This window comes from Vicugna pacos, chromosome 16 (genome assembly GCF_048564905.1).
Source record: "Vicugna pacos chromosome 16, VicPac4, whole genome shotgun sequence".
Taxonomy (NCBI): Eukaryota; Metazoa; Chordata; class Mammalia; order Artiodactyla; family Camelidae; genus Vicugna; species Vicugna pacos.
Window position 1 is genome coordinate 3,028,731 of NC_133002.1, and position 20,096 is coordinate 3,048,826.

At 35.2% G+C, this 20,096-nt stretch overlaps 1 protein-coding gene across 4 annotated transcripts in view; it reads right to left on the bottom strand.

Annotated features, from left to right (window-relative positions):
• The window catches only part of TRIM37 (tripartite motif containing 37), a 108,210-nt gene that overhangs the window by 63,705 nt on the left and 24,409 nt on the right, over positions 1-20,096 (bottom strand). For all 4 annotated transcript variants that reach the window (XR_012060162.1, XM_006218008.3, XM_072940222.1 and 1 more), the window contains exons 9-12: positions 19,959-20,083; positions 12,210-12,260; positions 11,018-11,099; positions 9,261-9,337 (exon numbers count right to left, since the gene is read on the bottom strand). Coding sequence is in view for 3 of the 4 variants with exons in the window: in XM_006218008.3 (XP_006218070.1) it covers positions 9,261-9,337; positions 11,018-11,099; positions 12,210-12,260; positions 19,959-20,083 (335 nt within the window). In the remaining variant the exon portion in view is untranslated. The remainder of the gene's footprint in view (positions 1-9,260; positions 9,338-11,017; positions 11,100-12,209; positions 12,261-19,958; positions 20,084-20,096) is intronic.

Sequence of the window (20,096 nt, forward strand, 5' to 3'; positions counted from 1 at the left end):
CAGCAAGTTATCCAGAAGATCTAGCTTAGATAACTAATGAATAGATTGTCAAAGTCGAAACACTCTTCTATTGGAAGAAGATGCCACCTAGGGCTCTCATATTAGAGAAGAGAAGCTAATGCCTGACTTCAGAGCTTCAAAGGACAGGCTGACTCCCTTGTCAGGAGCTAATGCAGCTTGTGACTTTAAGTTGAAGCTAATGCTCATTTACCATTCTGAAAATCCTTAAGAATTATATTAAATTTACTGTCTGTGTTCTATAAAGAGAAGAAAGACTGATGATAGCGTATCTCTTTACATATGGCTAGATGAATTCTTGAAGCCCACCGCTGAGATTTACTACTAAGGAAAAAGAGTTTTTGCGAAATACTACTGCTCCTTGACAACGCACCTGGTCATCCAAGAGCTCTGATGAAAATGTGCAAGATTAATGCTGTTTTGCCTGCTAAACACATCCCTTTTGCAGCCCCAAAATCAAGAAGTAATTTTGACTTTCAAATCTTATTATTTAAGAAATGCATTTCGTAAAGCTATAGCTGCCACAGATAGTGACTCCTCTGAAGAATCTGGGCAAAGGAAATTGAAAACTTTCTGGAAAGGATTCACCATTCTAGATGCTATTAAGAGCATTCATCATTTGAGAGAAGAGGTCAAAATATCAACACTACCAGAACTTTGGAAGAACTTGATTTCAATCCTTGCGGATAACTCTTGAGGGGTTCAAGACTCCAGTGGAAAATTAACTGCCAATACGGTAGAAACAGCAGAACTAGAATTAGAAGTAAAGCCTGAAGACGTGACTGAATTGCTACAACCTCATGAGAAAACTTTGATGGATGAGAAGTTGCTTCTTATGGATGAGCCAAAAAAAAAAAAAAAAGTTTCTTAAGATGGAAACTACTCCAGGTGAAGATGCTGTGAAGATTGTTGAAATGACAACAAAAGATTTATAATATTACATAAAGTTAGTTGATAAAGCAGAATCAGGGTTTAAGAGAATTGACTCCTATTTTGAAAAAAGTTCTACTGCGGGTAAAATGCTATCAAACAGCACTGCACTCTACAGAGAAATCATTCATGAAAGGAATGCGGCAAACTTCATGCTTGTCTTATTTTAAGAAATCGCCACACCCACCCCAGCCTTCAGCAACCGTTACCCTGAGCAGTCAGTAGCCATCAAACAAGGTAAGACACTCCACCAGCAAAAAGATTATGCTCACTGATGGCTCAGTGATGGTTAGTATTTTTTAGGAAGAAAGTATTTTTTTTTCCTGATTTTATTTCTTTTTAAAAAATTTTCTACAAACCCTTGTGTAGAGGGCTGACTTTCAATAGATCGCAGCGAGGGAGCTGCTCTGCTACATATGAAACCCTGATCCAGAAGCAGGTAGTCTAGGAATGGTTTAGCACCAGGTTCCCCACGAACATGCAGTGCATGATGGGCAAAGGGGCGGCCGCCTTTCCGGCTGTGCCCTATGTCCCAGGACGGAAGTACTCTCGGCACCGGACCCCAGTCCCGACGCACGGCGGCGCGCAGGCACATGGGCGACAGCCTGGCGGCGAGGAAGAAATATTTTTAAATTAAGGTCTGTACACTGTCTTTTTAGACATGTTACCGCACACTTAATAAACCATAGTTTGAACATAACTTTTATATGCACCGGAAAAGCAAAAATGTCAAGTGACTTTTATTGCAGTAGTCTGGAACCAAACCTGCATTATCTCTGAGGTTATGCCTAAAGATAAGAAAATAAATTATAGACAAGAGAACCAAGATTAATGGTGGTAACAGGGATATGAACAGATCCTGTAATCACTGAACTTCTTATAATTCTGTCTAAGATCAACCACCTTCCAATTACAAGGGCTGATTTCAGGAAATCAGAGCTTTTGGTTAAGAACAAAGAATACAGCAAAAGAAAAATCTATGTTAATAAACAGACTGCAGTTTAACAATGTTGAACTTGAGTGAATAACTTAACTAAGCCATTGTATTTCCATCTCTGAAGTGGAAATGATAAGAAAAACTACAGCTCACAAGGCAAGATTTTATGTACTATTATGTAAAGTTATGTAAAGCACAGTGCATAACACAAACCATATATTCAGCAGACATCAGCTGTTACAGTAACAATACAAGTGAGTCCACTGATTGGGAACGCAGCCATGACTGAAAAACACAACTCAAAGGCCAGATTCCTTTCCATATTACTAGCATTATTCATAGGTTGACTCACCTGTGGTGGCAAGAATATTCTGCAAAGGTTAGTCTATGCCAGAGGTGGTTGTGTAGGCTGTGTACCACTCAGGGGTCAGTCCCTATGATTCTTTTAGCAATCCAAACAGTCAAAAAACCACCTTCATAATAACGCTAAGATGTTATCTGCCTTTTTTGCTGTGTTGACATTTGCACTAGTGATTCAAAAGCAATGAGTTAAAATGTACCAGTAATCATATTATTCACTGCTACACACTTTCAGATGGAAAAAAAATTTTTTCAATGTCTCTCAAGAATGTCTTTGATGAAGTAGTAAAAATGATAAATGTTATGAAACCTTAACTCTTGGTGTCACAAATGGGAAATATGGGAAAAATGCACTTGTGCTGCATAATGATGTATAATGGTTGTCTTGGAAAAATCACTTTGTTCAACTGAGTTCCAAGCTCATTAGTCACTTTCTTGTGAAACATCAAACTGAAAGAACTGACAAACAATAGTTTTTCAGTTGTGGATACATGACAGACATTTTCTGGACCAAAACAACTACGGAAAAGAACTGTCAGCATTTGTTGCCGATGATATAACACACACTTTCAAGTGAAAAAAAACCAAAAACATAACTCTAAAATTTGTATGCACATGAGCTCAAAAGCTTTTCAATAATTCAAGATGTTCATTACGAAAATGGTGATATCAATGAAATGTAACTGCTTGATAGCAGTACATAGTGAAATGTGTCAACTGTGTATTTAGTAAACCATTATTTTCCAAATGATCAATGCATGTTGTTACAAAATCAAGCATAAGTAAAAGATCCAAGCAAAGTACAAGACAGACCCATGAAGATTTTACTGTTATTTTTTCTTTTTTGAGTAAGATAGCTTCAATAAAATGTAACTCAAATAAGCTGCACATATCCAAAGCGTACAATCTGGTTAAGTTTTGACATATATATGCATATGGCCATAAAACCATCACCATTACCACAATCAAGATACTAAACATATCCATTGTCTCCCAAAATTTCCTCTGCATTTTGTAATTCCTCCCTCTTACCCCCTCCCTCCACCCAACTTCAGGTGAGCCTATTCCATCTAAGCAACCACACACTGCATTCTGTCACTGTGGATTTAGTTTGCATTTCTCTAGAGGTTTATATAAGTGGAATCATATATGTGTTTTTTTATATGGTTGCTTTCACTAAGAATAATTTTAAAGTCATTCCTGTCTTTGCAATGTATCAACAGTTTATTACTTTTTATTGCTGAGTGTAATTCCATTATATGGACATACTGAAATCTGCTTAGCTATTCATCCGTTGGTGGCAATTAGGGTTGATTCTATTTGGCTACTCCAAATAAAGCTACTATAAACATTTCTGTAAAAGTCTTTGTACAAATATATAGTTCCTTTTCTCTGGGGTAAATATCTAGAAGTGGTTTAGCTGAGTCATTCGGTAAGTTTATGTTTAACTTTTTAACAGACCACCAAATGGTTTACAAAAGTGGTTTTATAATTTTATTCCCACCAGAAACACATGAGACTTCAAATTTCTCTATCTTCTTGCCAACATGTGGTATGACCTTTAATTTTCTCCTGCTTTCTCCAGTAAGTTTTATTGTTTTAGGATCTCAATCTAAGTCTATGATCAATTTTCAGTTAATTTACATATATAGTGTGAGATATGGAGCCAAATTCAACTTTTTGGTATATGAATATCCAAATGTTCAAGCACAATTCATTGAAAAGAGTATACATTATCCACAGCACTGCCTCTGCATCTGTCAAAAATTAGTTTATGAATGTGGGTTTATTTCTGGAATTGTAGGTTTCCGCCACTTTTCAAAAGTTCGCTTTATGACAATTCACTTTTTAAAAAGGACCTATATTATATTAGTATCTGTTTTTGTTAACCAAAAGAAATCTGAAGAGAAATTTTGCTTTTACAAAAAAGCTGAAAAGTAAAATTAGCGTTCAGTGCTTGTTTTGTACTAAGTATTACAGAGGCATACCAAGCAGCAAGAGTGGCACCACCGAGCTCCTTCCCTGGGAACTACACCCAGCATCTCAGCATCAAGCCACCAAGGCTTTGAATTGAGTCTATGAGTATATATGCTTTCTCTTGATATATTTTGTGCATCCGTTAGCAAGAAGTGTTCTAAGGTAATTGCTTCTTCACTTTATATCACTTCAGTTTACAAAAGGTTTCCTTTTGGATAGCGCTCTAATTTTGGATAGTGGAAGAAACTTACACATTCCATTGATCACTGTGTGTTCTTATGCTAATACTATGATGTGTTATGTTCATATTGTGCCTTTATTATAAATCTTACAATCACATAGTGTTAGCCTTCAAATTTTGTTGTCCTTTTGATTTCAATGATTTTCTCTACTGCGTTTTTTAAAAAATTCCATTGTATTCTGCTTTGATCTTTGTTATTTCCTTTCTTCTGCTTACTTTCCATTTAACTTGTTCTTTTTTCTAGTTTATCACAATAGACGTTGAGATCACTGATTTAAGACCTTTCTGCTTTTCATATATAGGCATTTAGTGCTATCAATTTCTTCCCACTTACTGCCTCAAGTAGCATACTACAAATTCTGGTATGTTGTGCTTTCATTTTAATTCAGTTCAAAACACTTTTTAAAAATCTCTTATGATTTCCTCTTTGATCCAGGATTTATTAAGAAGTGTGTTATTTAATTTTCTAAAACATCAGATTTTCAAAATATGTTACTAATATCTAAATTAATTCCACTATGGTCTAAAAAACACATAATCTGAATGATATGAATCCCTTTGAATTTATTCAGACATGTTCTATGTTCCACAGAATGGTCTGTCTTGGTAAATATTCTGTGCACACTTAGGAATAATTTGTATTCTGCTACTGCTGGATCAAACAGTCTATAAATGTCAATCAGGTCAGGTTGATTGCTAGTGTTGTTCTGTGTACTATAGCCTTGATGATTTTCTGCCTACCTGTTATATAAATTGACATAAGAGTTTTTGTCTATTTCTCCTTATACTTCTATCAGTTTTTGTTTCCTGTATTTTGAAGATCTGTTAGTAGGGTATAAACAGAAATGTTTAGAGTCGTTATATGTTCTATTCATTAACTGATCCTTTTATCACTATGAAATAAATTTCTTTATCTCTGATAATATGTTTTGCTTTGAAATACACTTGATAATCAAGACTTGGTCTTGATTAATACTAGTATGGCATATCTTTATATTTAAAGTGCATTTCTTCTGGTTAGCATATACTTGAGTTTTGCTTTTCTCTGGCAATCTGACAACCTCTGCCTTTTAATTGGGGTGTTTAGACCATTCACGTTACTGTATCTTGGTATTTGTCCCATCTATTGTTATCTGTTACCTTGTTCTGTCTTCATTAAGATTAGTATTTGTTTATAATTCAATTTTACCCCCTTTGTTTCTTTATTAGCTATATATTTTTGTCATTTTAGCAGTGGTTTTAGTTTATAGTAGTGGGAGGCTGAGTAGTGTCCCCCAAGTATCCACATCTTCATCTCTAGAACTGTGAACGTTACCCTTTTGGGGGAGGGATTAGATTTCTTTATTAATTTTTTTTTTTAATGGAGGTACTGGAGATTAAAGCCAGGACCTCCTGCATGCTAAGCACACACTCTACCACTGAGCTATATGTACCCTCCCTCCGAATGTTATCTTTCATAGCAAAAAATGGGAGTATACAGCTGTGACTAAGCCAGGGATCCCAAGATGAGACTATCCTGGAAAATCCATGTGAACCCTAAATGTAAGCATAAGTGTCATTATAAGAGGAAAGCAGAGGAAGAGTTGACAGAAAATAAAGCAAAGCAAAGCAAGGCAATGTGACCAAAGACAGAGATAGGAGTGACATAGTCACAAGTCACGGAATGCTGACAGTGAGCAAAAGTTGAAAGAACGAAGGAATGGATCTCTCCCCTAGTACTCTGGAGCTAGTAATATCCTGCCAAAACCTGGATTTGGGCCTAGGAATAGTTTCTGGATTTCTGGCCTCCAGCACTGTGAGGAAAATTTTTTCTATTGTTTTAAGTGGCCAAATTTGTGGCAATTAGTGACAGCAGGCAAGAGAAATAATAGAACAGTATATATCTTTAACTTATCATAGTCTAGTTTAATTGCCAGTATACCACTTCACATACAGTGTCACAATCTTACATTATATTTCCATGTTCTATCCTTTTGGCCTTTATAAAACTGTTGTTATGTATTTTGCTTCCATGTATGTTGTAAATCCCAAAGTACAATGTTATTATTTTCATTTAAACAGTCAATTATCACTTAAAGTTACTTTAATAACAGAAAAAAATTTTCATTCACCCATGCAATTTCCATTTCTGGTGTTCTTCATTTCTTTGTTTAGATTCAGAGGTCCAACTGGTATTATTTTCCTTTTATCTGAAGCCTCTGCTTTAACATTTCTTAATAGTTCAGGTCTGAAAATATCTTAATTTCACTGTACCTTTGCTGAGTACAGAATTCTAGGTTGAAAATTTTTTCCTTCAATTCTTTTAGAATGTTGCTATATTACCATTTCACTTGTATTGTTTCCAGTGAGAACTCTGAATTCATCCTTATCTTTGTGCCTCTAAATATAATGGCTTTTTTTCCCACTGCCAGTTTAAGATCTTTTGTTTATCATTAGTTTCAAGCAATTTGACTATGATGTGCTTTGGTATTTTCTTCATGTTTCATGTGCCTGTTGTTCAATGAACTTCCTAGATCTGTGGGTTTAAAGTTTTCATTAAAGTTTGGAAAGTTTTCACCATTATTTCTTTACTTTTTTCTTCCCACCCCCTCCCCTGGAGGACTCCAGGTATCTGTACGTTGAGCTGCTTCAAGTTGTTGCACAGCTTTGGAATTTGTTCTCCTATGTTCACAGTTTGGATACCTTCTACTGCTACGCCTTCAAGTTCATTAATTTTTTTCTTCTGCAATATATAATCTATCATTCATACCATCTAGTATATTTTTCAACTCAAATATGGCTCATTCTCAAGAAGTTCAAGTCAAGCCTTTTGTATCTCCCACATTTCGATTTAACTTTTAAAAACAAATGAAATTGTTTTAAAAAACCATCTTAAATATTCTCTAATTCTCACATAAGAATCCACATGTCTTTCTGTAAGACGCACAAAGATTTCAAAAAACACAAAACAAGTTTTCCCATCATTTTGCTTTAGAGAAAGTTCCTATTCATAGCAATATTATTTGTTAATATGCAATAGATTTATTATTTTTAAGTGAATTTTTAAAATTTGTTTTAATTTCTAATTCAGAAAATATCAGTAGATATAACCCACGTTAAAAAAGTTCTTACTCAATTTAAGTTGATTACTCTCCTCATTAGTGGTTATGTCTTCCTGCCTCTTTGCATGCCAATTAATCTTTGATTAAACAACAGATATTGTAAACTTAACTTTGTGGGATGCTGGGTATTTTTGTGATCTTATAAATTTTCTTGAGCCCTGTTCTGGGATGCAGTTAGGTTACTTGGAAACAATTTCATCTTTTCAGGTCTTACTTTTGTTTGTTAGATGGGTCTGGAGCAGTGTCCAGTTTCCCACTACTGAGGTAAAAATTTCCTGAGTACTTCATCCAGTGCCCCATGGATTACAAGTTTCTCCACTGTAGTGGTGGGAACAGACACAGTTACTGACCCTGTATGAGCACAAGACACCACATCCTCTAATCCTTTCAGATGGTTCCTTCCCCAACCTCAGGTAAGTTTCTTCACATGCATGCCCTAAGCAGTACTCTGCCGAATATCTGAATGGAATCTCTACAAATCTCTGGAGTTCTTTGTGCAGCTCTCTCCTCTGGTTATTCTTCCAACGCAGCACTCTCTCCTCAACTCAGGGAGTCAGTCAGACTCGACTGCAGTTCTGCCTCCACGTGTTACAGCCTGAAAACTCTCTCAAGGTTGTAAGCTGAGGCAATCATAGAGCTCACTTGTCTATTTCTTGTCCCTTGGGGTCTGCTTTCATTTGTTGTCTCATGTCCAGTGTCTAGGAAATGTTTTTCTTTTTGGCTGTTGCAGAAAGGTCATCCCTGTTATTCCATCATAACTAGAAGCAGATATCTCATACTAAAACAACAGATTTTAATATAACAGAGTAGAATAAAATTCCCTGATATGGTTCCAGGTTTCATACTGCAAATCACATTTAACAATTTTGGTGTAATATCAAAGATGATTTACAGTTATCTAAAACTGCTTTTTAAAGTGTTCCTCCCTAACAAAAAGTAGATTAATGGTTGCCAAGGACTGGGTGGGGAAGGGAAGGGAAAGTGACTGCTAAAGGGTATAGGATTTCTTCGTGGGATGATGAAAATCTAAAATTAGATATTGGTAATTGATGCGGAACTCAGTGAATATAGTAAGATCTACTGATTTGTACACTTATTTATAAGGTGGACTTTATGGTATGTGAATTATATCTCATTAAAAAAACCCAACTACATATGAAATCCAAAATCTGAGAGGCCAGATTTTATACATATACTTCAACCAAAACAATTTACTGCAATAAACTGACTAGAGAAGCAAAAGTGAGAATTCAGCCGTCTTTAAGCCAATCAGAGATTTTTAAAAATACAACATGATACAAGCTTTCTCACCAAATATTATTTTGCTTTAGAAAAATAGCTATTTTTCAAGAATATATTACTTATGTTAATACATAATAGGTTTATTTTTAAAGTGCTTAATAAAAATTCAAAAAGTTTCTCAGTTTTAATTTCTAATTCAGAAAATATCAATAGATATAACTCCCAAAGGAAACAGTCTTTTGGGTTCCCAATAAAATTTAAGAGTACAAAGAGTCACCAGGTCATATGATTTGAGAACTGCCAGTCTATGCCACCATACTATGCCAGGGATTCCATACTAGTATACATTTTAACAGACATAATATAGTAATTAATGAAAGAATTAATTTAAAAAATGCTACGAGGAAGGTATGTAAACACACACTAAAGTTTGTTACTTCACTGAATATCTTACTTGGAAGTTTCTGGCAAGCCAGCTGAGAGTTCCAGAAACACAGATAAGTAGTAACCCCGAACAACTCCATTTCCATCCTTAAAAAAAGAAAAAGGCAATATTGACTATAGCCAAGAGGTAGAAGCAATCAAGTGTCCATCGACAGATGAATGGATACAAAATGTGGTATATATATACAATGGAATATGATTCAGCATTAAAAATTCTGACCTATACTACAAAGTGGATAAACTTTAACATTATGCTAAGCAAAAGAAGCCAGTCACAATATGTAGAATAGATAAACAAGATTATACGGTATAGCACAGGGAAATATATACAAGATATTGTGGTAGCTCACAGCAAAAAAAAAAAAAAAAAAAAGTGACAATGAATATGTGTATGTTCATGTATAACTGAAAAACTGTGCTCTATACTGGAATTTGACACAACATTGTAAAATGACTATAACTCTAAAAAAATGTTTAAAACTGCAAAACAGAAAAAAAAAAAAGCCAGTCACAAAAAGACAACATATGATTCCATATATATGAGATATATATGTGGAACAAATATACAGCCCCAGTGCAGGATACGTTGATAGCAGGGGAGGCTGTACATGTGTGGGGTCAGAGGGTGTGTACAGAACTTTCTGTACTTTCCACTCAATTTTGCTATTAGCCTAAAACTATTCTAAAAAATTAAGTACATTAAGTAAATTTTTCAAGACATACATACATATTAACCCCTCCCCCCCCAAACCCCCATAAACATTTACTTATGTTACTCCCTAGTTCTATTCATGACAGAAGCCTAGAAATAGTGACCAACCTGGTCGAAATGAGCACCCAGTTTGGTCTTGGAATATAATTTTCCCACTAAAATCAGGGCTCTTTGGATAAAATGGCCAATTTCAGCTACAGAGCAGAAAATGTACAAGATGAGACTAGAACACCTTGCCATGGAAGAAAATAAGAAAGCTAACTACTAGTGTCACTACTAGGCTATTAAGGTCAGAGCAAAGTGACACAGAAGCCAGCTTAACAAGATTAAATATGTATAAATTCATGAATTCCTAATGATAATTAATGATAATTACTTTCAGAAAACAAGGGAAATTGATAAATAACAGGAAAGAATTCTGCCTCTTCTATATAAACTGTTATTTTAGGTAACCAAATAATAGGTAAAGGGAAGCATCTCTTTATAAAAGGATTACAACTAAGAAATAATCACTATTTTGCAACTCCCAGTGAATTAACAGATGTAGGCAATGAGCACCAATATCACAGAGAGATGCAACTAGATATGATGTGATAAAAGCACACTCTACTGCTTATGTTCTTGCCAGTGGAACTGACTATGCATCTTATCATACCACTGGATCCAGCTGCAAATTTGCAGCAAATACACAGGTCAAAGAAACATACTGGAATGAATCATGAGTATGCAATGAGCATACATGTGTTTTTGATGAACTTCTGTATATTTTATTTTTATTTCAAAAATGATTTTTAAAGTAAGAATTTTAAACATGTCTTCTAAAGATAAATATCTTTCTATAAACAAGAAGTAAAAGATTCAGTAATGTCCTGGGTTTATACTGTCTACATTTAACTCATTTTTTTCATAGATTTAGCCCATAAGCCCTATAAAGGAACATAAAATTGTCATTGTTTTAATCCCTTACTCCACTAAAATAGTGAACCAGTGTACTACAGAACCCTGAAAGAAAGATCTTTGTTTCAAAATTTATTGGTAATAAATGAAAAACTTACTGGGTAAACTTTTAACCTCCAACAAAGTCCTGAAACTTGAAGAGGTGGACTGTAAACAGGATCTGCTCTCTGGCGCAAAGTACTGAATTAAAAGAAAACCAACCAAATCCCAAGATCAAAACTGTTGTGAAACAACAACAGGCAAAACTAAAACCCAACCACTTTATTTATGTTACTTATTTGAGTCCTGGACAAATAAATGAAGGCAACTGAAGAAGTTAAAATTCCACTGTGTAAGAGTATACATACTTAAATTCTGAAATAAAAGAAACTTTAATGATATAGATAAATATTCAGCAGTATCTTTTCAGTTTTCAGGTTAAAAAAAACCCTCAAAAATTGTCAGTTAAGGGAAAAGAAAAATGTAACTGTCTTGAATTTAATTACCACTTCAAAAAGGAGTTTTCTCCCATTGAAGTATTAAAAAAAAATGTGTTTCTTCCTCACATTCCTATGGAATACTCCTTCTGTAATACAGAAAAAAAAATATGGGGAAATCCTCAGAAAGTTTTTATTTTAGCCACAAAATTATCCCATAAGAAAAAAACAAGTTAAACAGAGCGGTATAAATTCTCACAGTTTGGCCTATTTTGATGGTTATCAGACTCTTAGAGTTTCTCTTCCCAAGGTTAAGACCTTATATTCTTGGTTCCCCATTTCTATGCAGCCCTTTAAGACAAGCCCTCTAAGACCTTTGTGTTTTAAGATCTTGGCTTCTAAATCTTAGAGAAAAAGCAGTATAAGCTAACAAAATTAGGGTGCAAGTTACAAAACTTACAAATTTCTTACAACATCCCCTCATCCACAATTTCTCACTTTGCACTAAGATAAATGGACGCAAATGGACTTCTTCCCATGACTCTTATTTCTGAAGACGAGTGGGAGGGCTCACCAACCTCTATTATCCCATTTGCCTCACCTTATTAGCAAATGCTAAGTGAACTCTCTTCTTAAAAGAAAAAAAAGGTTCCGCTCCCCAGAATAGAGAAGAAATCTGTCCTGAAGATATAATACAATCCAGAAACACAACCTCTATGTTTCCAATAGGAAACTTGTTTCTTCTAAGACTACACACTGAGTGACACAGTTCATTAGGTCTGTCCTATTCAGGAATGACATCTTCCTGGCTCTTACTTATGTACACATACCAACGGGAAAAAAACCCAACACCAAAGTTGTCAAAAACTCTTACCTGAAATTCTCTAAAACAAATGTAGCTGAATCATAAGATGGTACCAATTCACTGAAAAGAAACAAAAGGCAAAAAAAAAAATTATTTGGCTTATTTAAGCTTAAAATTTCATTTAGTTAAAACACAAAGTCCCTCAGTAGTATTTTGAAAATCTTACTAAGTCCCTAAAAATATTTTTAAAACCTTTAAAACATAATATAAATCAAATGAATTCATAAAACCATCAAACTCTGACATCAATAGTTTGCAATTAAATCGGATACTCAACAAATACTTTATAAAAGTTTTTTTAAGGCAATATGTGATTAAGTATTAAAATAAGTATAAGAGACATTTAAAAAGTAGTCATGGAAATAGGAAAAGGAAGAAATTGGTGCTTAGGCCAGGAACCTGAAATATGAAACAAATAAACATGTTTAAAACAATAAAAGAAACAACAAAAGGAAAAGACATTACAATAAATCCCCAAACTTCCTGCTTCAGAACAAATTATGAGGAATGCTGACAGATCTTAAATACTTTGAGACTATTTACTAGCAAATAAATCTATACAATTTTATAGGATAAGAATATATAATCACATGGGGGCAAGTAGGATGAACACATTAACAGTTTCTTGGCAAGGCAAGATACCTCAGGTAACTTCAGTTCTATACACTCTTCTCCAAAGAGAACTGAATTACCACCACAGGAGACAGGCAAAGGGACAGTCCATTCTGCCGATAACTACACTTTGAATATGTGAATAGTCTGTAGTACTGTCATTAGAACACCTCAAAAGTCAGAGATAGTAAAACATTTATGATAAAAATACTATCCTACATAGTGTTGTAACACTGTTATATACTTAATATATAAAATTTAAAATGTACCAAAAAGATAAATCAAAAGCCATTTCACCACATATTCAGATATATTTTCTTAAGTTCAATTCATGAAAATGTGTTATTACCAAAATAAGATATAAGATACATCTATAGCATAACACTGTGATGGTACCTAATCAGCGGTTTACCAGTGGAAATATGGTGCATATAATTAAAAACACATTAGTCTTTATTTTATGTTAAGTATGTATAGCTAAATAGCTCCGGTCTTTTTCACAGTTAAGTAGATGTATTTTACCTTGCAACTGTTAACTGTATAGCAATTGCCCAACTGTCAAGCACCCCTAACAATATCCCTAGGCAGCTGAGACTCACATTCCTCATCCCTACACCCTTTTGTCTTGTCTGGTTAATCCCTACTATTTCTAACAGATTAGAAGTCACATACCTTTGGAGGTGTGCTAAAACTTCTCCCCATGATACACTCTCTTAGCACTCAATACACACAAACCCCAGTTAGCAGGACTAACGCAATTAATGCCTTGGAAGCCTTCCTGGAAACACAAACCTAACCAGAGCTCCCAGGAATTCTCCCCAGGATAGTCTTCAAATTTGGTCAAGTTATGACATGCTTTTGGCTATAATTTTGTGCAACTTCCAGTCGTACAAATGTTGGTCAGTTCTCCCACCAAACATTCTTCATAAAGTCTACAGACATCAACCAACCCCCAGTTTCCCGCTGATCTTCTTACTGTTTCTTCCACCATGTCCTTAAACAGTGTGATATAATTCCTTTGTTGTTACTGTTATTTTTGTATTAAGACCAGACTATCATTGTCATATTTTTATCAGCCAGTAAGGGGCAAAAGGGTTCACCAAAACACAAAATAAACAGAAGATGGAGATGACACGTTTAACTCAGAACAGTGAGATAGAAAGCATATGAGCTAACAGGTGTAAAAGCCATCTAACCAAGAGGGTACAGGATGGTTCTCACTTGCTGGGAAAAAAGATCACATTCAGAACACAGAAAACAACTATCAATCCTAGGGTATTGTGATATACTCCTACATATGTATAATTTTTTAGGAAAACTTTTCAGATACAAATAACATTAAAACAAATTATGCCATGAAACTGGAAATCAACAACAGAGAAACAAAGGAGAAAAAAAGAAAAGCATGTTGATTAAACAAAATGTTATTGAAAAAACAATGGATCAATGAGGAAATCAAAGCTGAAATTAAAAAATACCTTGAGACAAATGATAATGAAAGCACAACCACTCAAAACCTATGGGACACAGCAAAGGCAGTGCTAAGAGGGAAGTTTATAGCGATATAGGCCTTCCTCAAAAAAGAAGAACAATCTCAAATAAACAAGTTAACCCACCACCTGAATCAATTAGAAAAAGAAGAACAAAAAGCCCCAAAAAGCAGCAGAAGGAAGGAAATAATAAAGATCAGAGAGGAATTAAATACAATAGAGATTAACAAGACCATAGAAAAAATCAACCAAACCAAAAGCTGGTTTTTTGAAAAAGTAAATAAAATCGACAAACCTCTGGCCAAACTCACAAAGAAGAAAAAAGAGAGAGCACAAATTAGCAAAATAAGAAAGGAAAATGGAGAAATTACAACGAACAAAATAGAAATACAGAATATCATACGAGAATATTATGAAAAACTTTATGGAACCAAACTGGATAACCTAGAGGAGATGGACAAGTTTCTGGAAACATACTGTCCACCAAAACTGAATCAAGAAGAAACTGAACACTTGAACAATCCGATCACTAGAAATAGAAATAGCAATTAAAAACCTCCCTACAAATAAAAGTCCAGGACCGGATGGCTTCACTGGGGAATTCTACCAAACATACAAAGAAGAACTCATACCAGTCCTTCTCAAACTCTTCCAGACGATTGAAAAGGAGGGAATACTCCCAAACTCATTCTATGAAGCCACCATCACCCTGATACCAAAACCAGGCAAAGACACTACAAAAAAAGAGAATTATAGGCCAATATCACTGATGAACATAGACGCCAAAATCCTCACCAAAATTTTAGCAAATAGAATCCAACAACACATAAAAAAGATTATACATCATGACCAAGCGGGGTTCATCCCAGGGACACAAGGCTGGTTCAACATACGCAAATCAATCAATGTAATACATCACATCAACAAGAGAAAGGACAAAAACCACATGATCATCTCAATCGATGCAGAAAAAGCATTTGATAAAATTCAACACCCATTTATGATAAAAACTCTCGCCAAAGTGGGTATAGAGGGAACATATCTCAACATAATAAAAGCTATATATGACAAACCTACAGCCAGCATAGTTCTCAACGGTGAAAAACTCAAAAGCTTCCCACTAAAATCTGGGACAAGACAAGGATGCCCACTATCACCACTCCTATTCAATACAGTCCTGGAAGTCCTAGCCACAGCAATCAGGCAAGAGAAAGAAATAAAAGGGATCCAAATTGGAAAAGAAGAGGTAAAAGTGTCATTATATGCTGACGACATGTTACTATATATAGAAAACCCTAAAAGGTCCACAAAAAAGCTACTAGAGCTGATCGAAGAATTCAGCAAGGTAGCAGGTTACAAAATTAATGTTCAAAAATCAGTTGCCTTTCTTTACACTAACAATAAATCAACAGAAAAAGAAAGTAAAGAAATAATCCCCTTTAAAATAGCACCCAAAGTAATAAAATATCTGGGAATAAATCTAACCAAGGAGGCGAAAGAATTATACACAGAAAACTATAAACCATTGATGGAGGAAATTAAAGAAGACTTTAAAAAATGGAAAGATATTCCATGCTCTTGGATTGGAAGAATCAATATTGTTAAAATGGTCACACTGCCCAAGGCAATCTACAGATTTAATGCAATCCCTATCCAATTACCCAGGACGTATTTCACAGAACTAGAACAAATCATAATCAAATTTACATGGAACCATCAAAGACCTAGAATTGCTAAAGCATTACTGAAGAGAAAGAAAGAGGCTGGAGGAATAACTCTCCCAGACTTCAGACAATACTATAGAGCTACAGTCATCAAGACAGCATGGTATTGGTACCAAAACAGACATATAGACCAATGGAACAGAATAGAGAGCCCAGAAATGAACCCACAAACTTTTGGTCAACTCATCTTCGACAAAGGAGGCAAGAATATACAATGGAATAAAGACAGTCTCTTCAGCAAATGGTGTTGGGAAAACTGGACAGCAGCATGTAAAACAATGAAGCTAGAACACACCCTTATACCATATACAAAAATCAACTCAAAATGGATTAAAGACTTAAACATAAGACAAGATACAATAAACCTCCTGGAGGAAAACATAGGCAAAACATTATCTGACATACATTTCAAAAATTTTCTCCTAGAAGAAATAAAAGCAAGAATAAACAAATGGGACCTAATGAAACTTACAAGCTTCTGCAGAGCAAAGGAAACCAGAAATAAAACAAGAAGAAAACCTACGGAATGGGAGAAAATTTTTGCAAGTGAAACCGACAAAGGCTTGATCTCCAAAATATATAAGCAGCTTATACGACTCAATAAGAAAAAAATAAACAACCCAATCCAAAAATGGGCAGAAGACCTAAACAAGCAACTCTCCAAGGAAGACATACAAATGATCAAAAAGCACATGAAAAAATGTTCAATATCACTAATTATCAGAGAAATGCAAATCAAAACTACAATGAGGTATCACCTCACACCAGTCAGAATGGCTGTCATTCAAAAATCCAAAACTGACAAATGCTGGAGAGGCTGTGGAGAAAGGGGAACCCTCCTACACTGCTGGTGGGAATGCAGTTTGGTGCAGCCACTATGGAAAACAGTGTGGAGATTCCTCAAAAGACTAGGAATAGACTTACCATATGACCCAGGAATCCCACTCCTGGGCTTGTACCCAGAAGGAAATCTACTTCAGGATGACACCTGCACCCCAATGTTCATAGCAGCACTATTTACAATAGCCAAAACATGGAAACAGCCTAAATGTCCATCAACAGGTGACTGGATAAAGAAGAGGTGGTATATTTATACAATGGAATACTACTCAGCCATAAAAACCGACAACATAATGCCATTTGCAGCAACATGGATGCTCCTAGAGAATGTCATTCTAAGTGAAGTAAGCCAGAAAGAGAAAGAAAAATACCATATGAGATCGCTCATATGTGGAATCTAAAAAACAAAAACAAACAAACAAACAAAAACAAAGCATAAATACAGGACAGAAATAGACTCATGGACAGAGAATACAGACTTGTGGTTACGGGGGGGGGTTAAAGGGTGGGAAGGGATAGACTGGGATTTCAAAATTGTAGAATAGATAAACAAGATTACACTGTATAGCACAGGGAAATATATACAAAATGTTATGATAAATCACAGAGAAAAAAATGTGACAATGAGTGTGTATATATCCATGAATGACTGAAAAATTGTGCTGAACACTGGAATTTGACACAACACTGTAAAATGATTATGAATCAATAAAAAATGTAAAAAAAAAATTAAAACAAATTAGTGCTATGAGGAAACATTAAAAACAGGATACATGTACTTCCTCTATTACCAGTCATCCCATTTTATTTTATTACTACTTCCATCATGTATCTTTTTTCACTAAATCATAACCTGAGGCAGCAAGAACCCTCTACTGTGCTCACTACTTCAGCCTAGCACATGCCTGGAACATAGATGGCATTCAAATATTCACGGAATGGATAAATGTTCACAAATACTTGCTGGAAAATTCTTGTAATTTGGTAGAAATATTTGCTCCAAAATGTCTTTTGCTTTCTTTACATATATACACAAAGCCATACTGACTGCTAAGCCATCTAATTCTACCAATCCTACCACCCTTAACTATTTATTAACATCTCCACATTATGCTCACGCGTTCATAGGTTATCTACAATTATAATGGTGCTACCACTCTGCCTGCAAATCAGGCACAGTTTCATCTTCTCAAAGCTTTCTCTATTATACTTCTGCTCTAGTTTTTATGATGTCTGGATTCATTTCATGATGATGTCAGTGAATCTTAACAGAATATGGAGCGACTAGCCCCCAAACATCTCTAGCCCAATAGAAAAATACTGATCTGCAAATTTTTAGACCAGAGACTTCATCATGACTTAAGGAATAAAGGAAAGAAAAATAGGACAAGTATCCATTTTTTCCTTGAGAAAACAGACTGGTCAGCTACACAAAAACTGGTTTTCCACCCCGATTTGACCATTTCTCACGAAACTACAACTCTCTGTAGACTGAAAGCTACACTATTCTGCCATTTAAGTCCTCTCTGCAGCCATCTACAATGCGCCAGCAAAGCAGTCCTTCAAACTCTGGTTGAAATGATTTCCCTGCTGACCTCCAAATATAGCAGCTCTTATCACATTCCCATATTTTGATTCATACATACGTATCCTATTCTCATCTACCTAATGAAATCCTAAGTATCTTTCAAGGTCTTCCACAATTCCTTTCTAGGCTATAAAATCATCTTGACCAAACCAGTTTCTACACTGACTTCTTTTCAGAATTTCTGATATAAGACAGTATATATCTGAGTAACAAGTATTTGATTTTAATATACAAATCTCTACCATTTAATGTGGAATATATACCCAATAAGATTATCACTTCCTCTTCGATGTCTCCAGTGCAGCACCTACAACAGCAACAGTGCTGAGCATATAGATAATCTTTAATAAATAATAGTAATTGGCTCCATCACCAATCATCGACTGATAGAACATAAGGCAATCAGTCCCATGATCTCAAAGTTTAGAAACAATCACCACATCTCCGCATATCTGAACTTTGGTCTATGACTTAATGTCAATGAATGCTTGTCTTTCTTATTTGGGCCTCTTCTTTGCTGATAAATCCATCAACAGATAAATACCGGCTTCCTATATATTGCAAATCATAAACCGAGTTTCTAATAAAAATCACAGTTAAATTATAAGCCAAAACTTCCAGTAAGATAGTAAGGTTTACTGAAGAGAGGGACCTAAGGTGACATTTTTGCATGGGAAGCTCCTTAATCATCAGGGTGGGTGAGGTGGTTTTCTCCTTATTGATATGCCTCCTACCTCCCTATCTCAATCTCAATTTCAGTTCCTTCCATCTATACTCCCCCAAAAAAGGGAGTGAAAAGAAGGGATTATTGGAGTTCTGAGTCCCTTGGGTAATTAGAAAAGAAAATCAAAACAATCCCTGCATGTGATTGAGACTGACGCTCGAGAAGTCTAAAGCAGAGTTGCCTAACCGATGAGCTGCTGCAAGTGGTATCAGTATAGGAGTTTACCTGTATCAGTGGTTCCCAAACTTTAGTACAGAATTAGGGTGCTCAAGATTCATCTTCTGGAAACCATTTCCAAAGACTGTCAGGGAGCAGATCTGAGAATTTGCATTTTGGACAAACACTCCAGCTGGCTCGGATTTAGGAGATCCATGTAGCTTTCACTGGAAAATCTTTATCTTTATATATAGTATCTATATCAAAACTTATGTTTCATTCCACCGGTGATGGATGGAATAATTCAGAAAAGAATCTTCAAAACTGAAATGGCTGACCACACTATTAAAGAGACAGCCTTGGGATATTAATGAGCATCCTCAGTTGACTCAAATCTACTCAATAATAGCCAATACCCAGTCCTTTTAATAACATTCAGTGCTTAAATAAAATATGAATATTGTATCTAGTTTATTCATTCAGAAAGAAACAAATACTTATCTAACCGGTTAGGGAGAACTACCCGAGTTCTAGCTGTCTGCAACAGCATTCTTTTGAAACAAACATAGGCATCTGCACATAAACTTCAAATAAAAATGAAGTTAGAAAAAAAAAGTGCCATACCTGGTAAAGTCTGGTGGAACAGGAGTGGTAACAAAGGATGCCATGGGCTTTCGATGAACTTGCTGAAACATCATAAGGATCTCTGAGCTCTTAGATATCAATTCACTCTTACTACAAGACCGCAACTGTGAGAGGGGA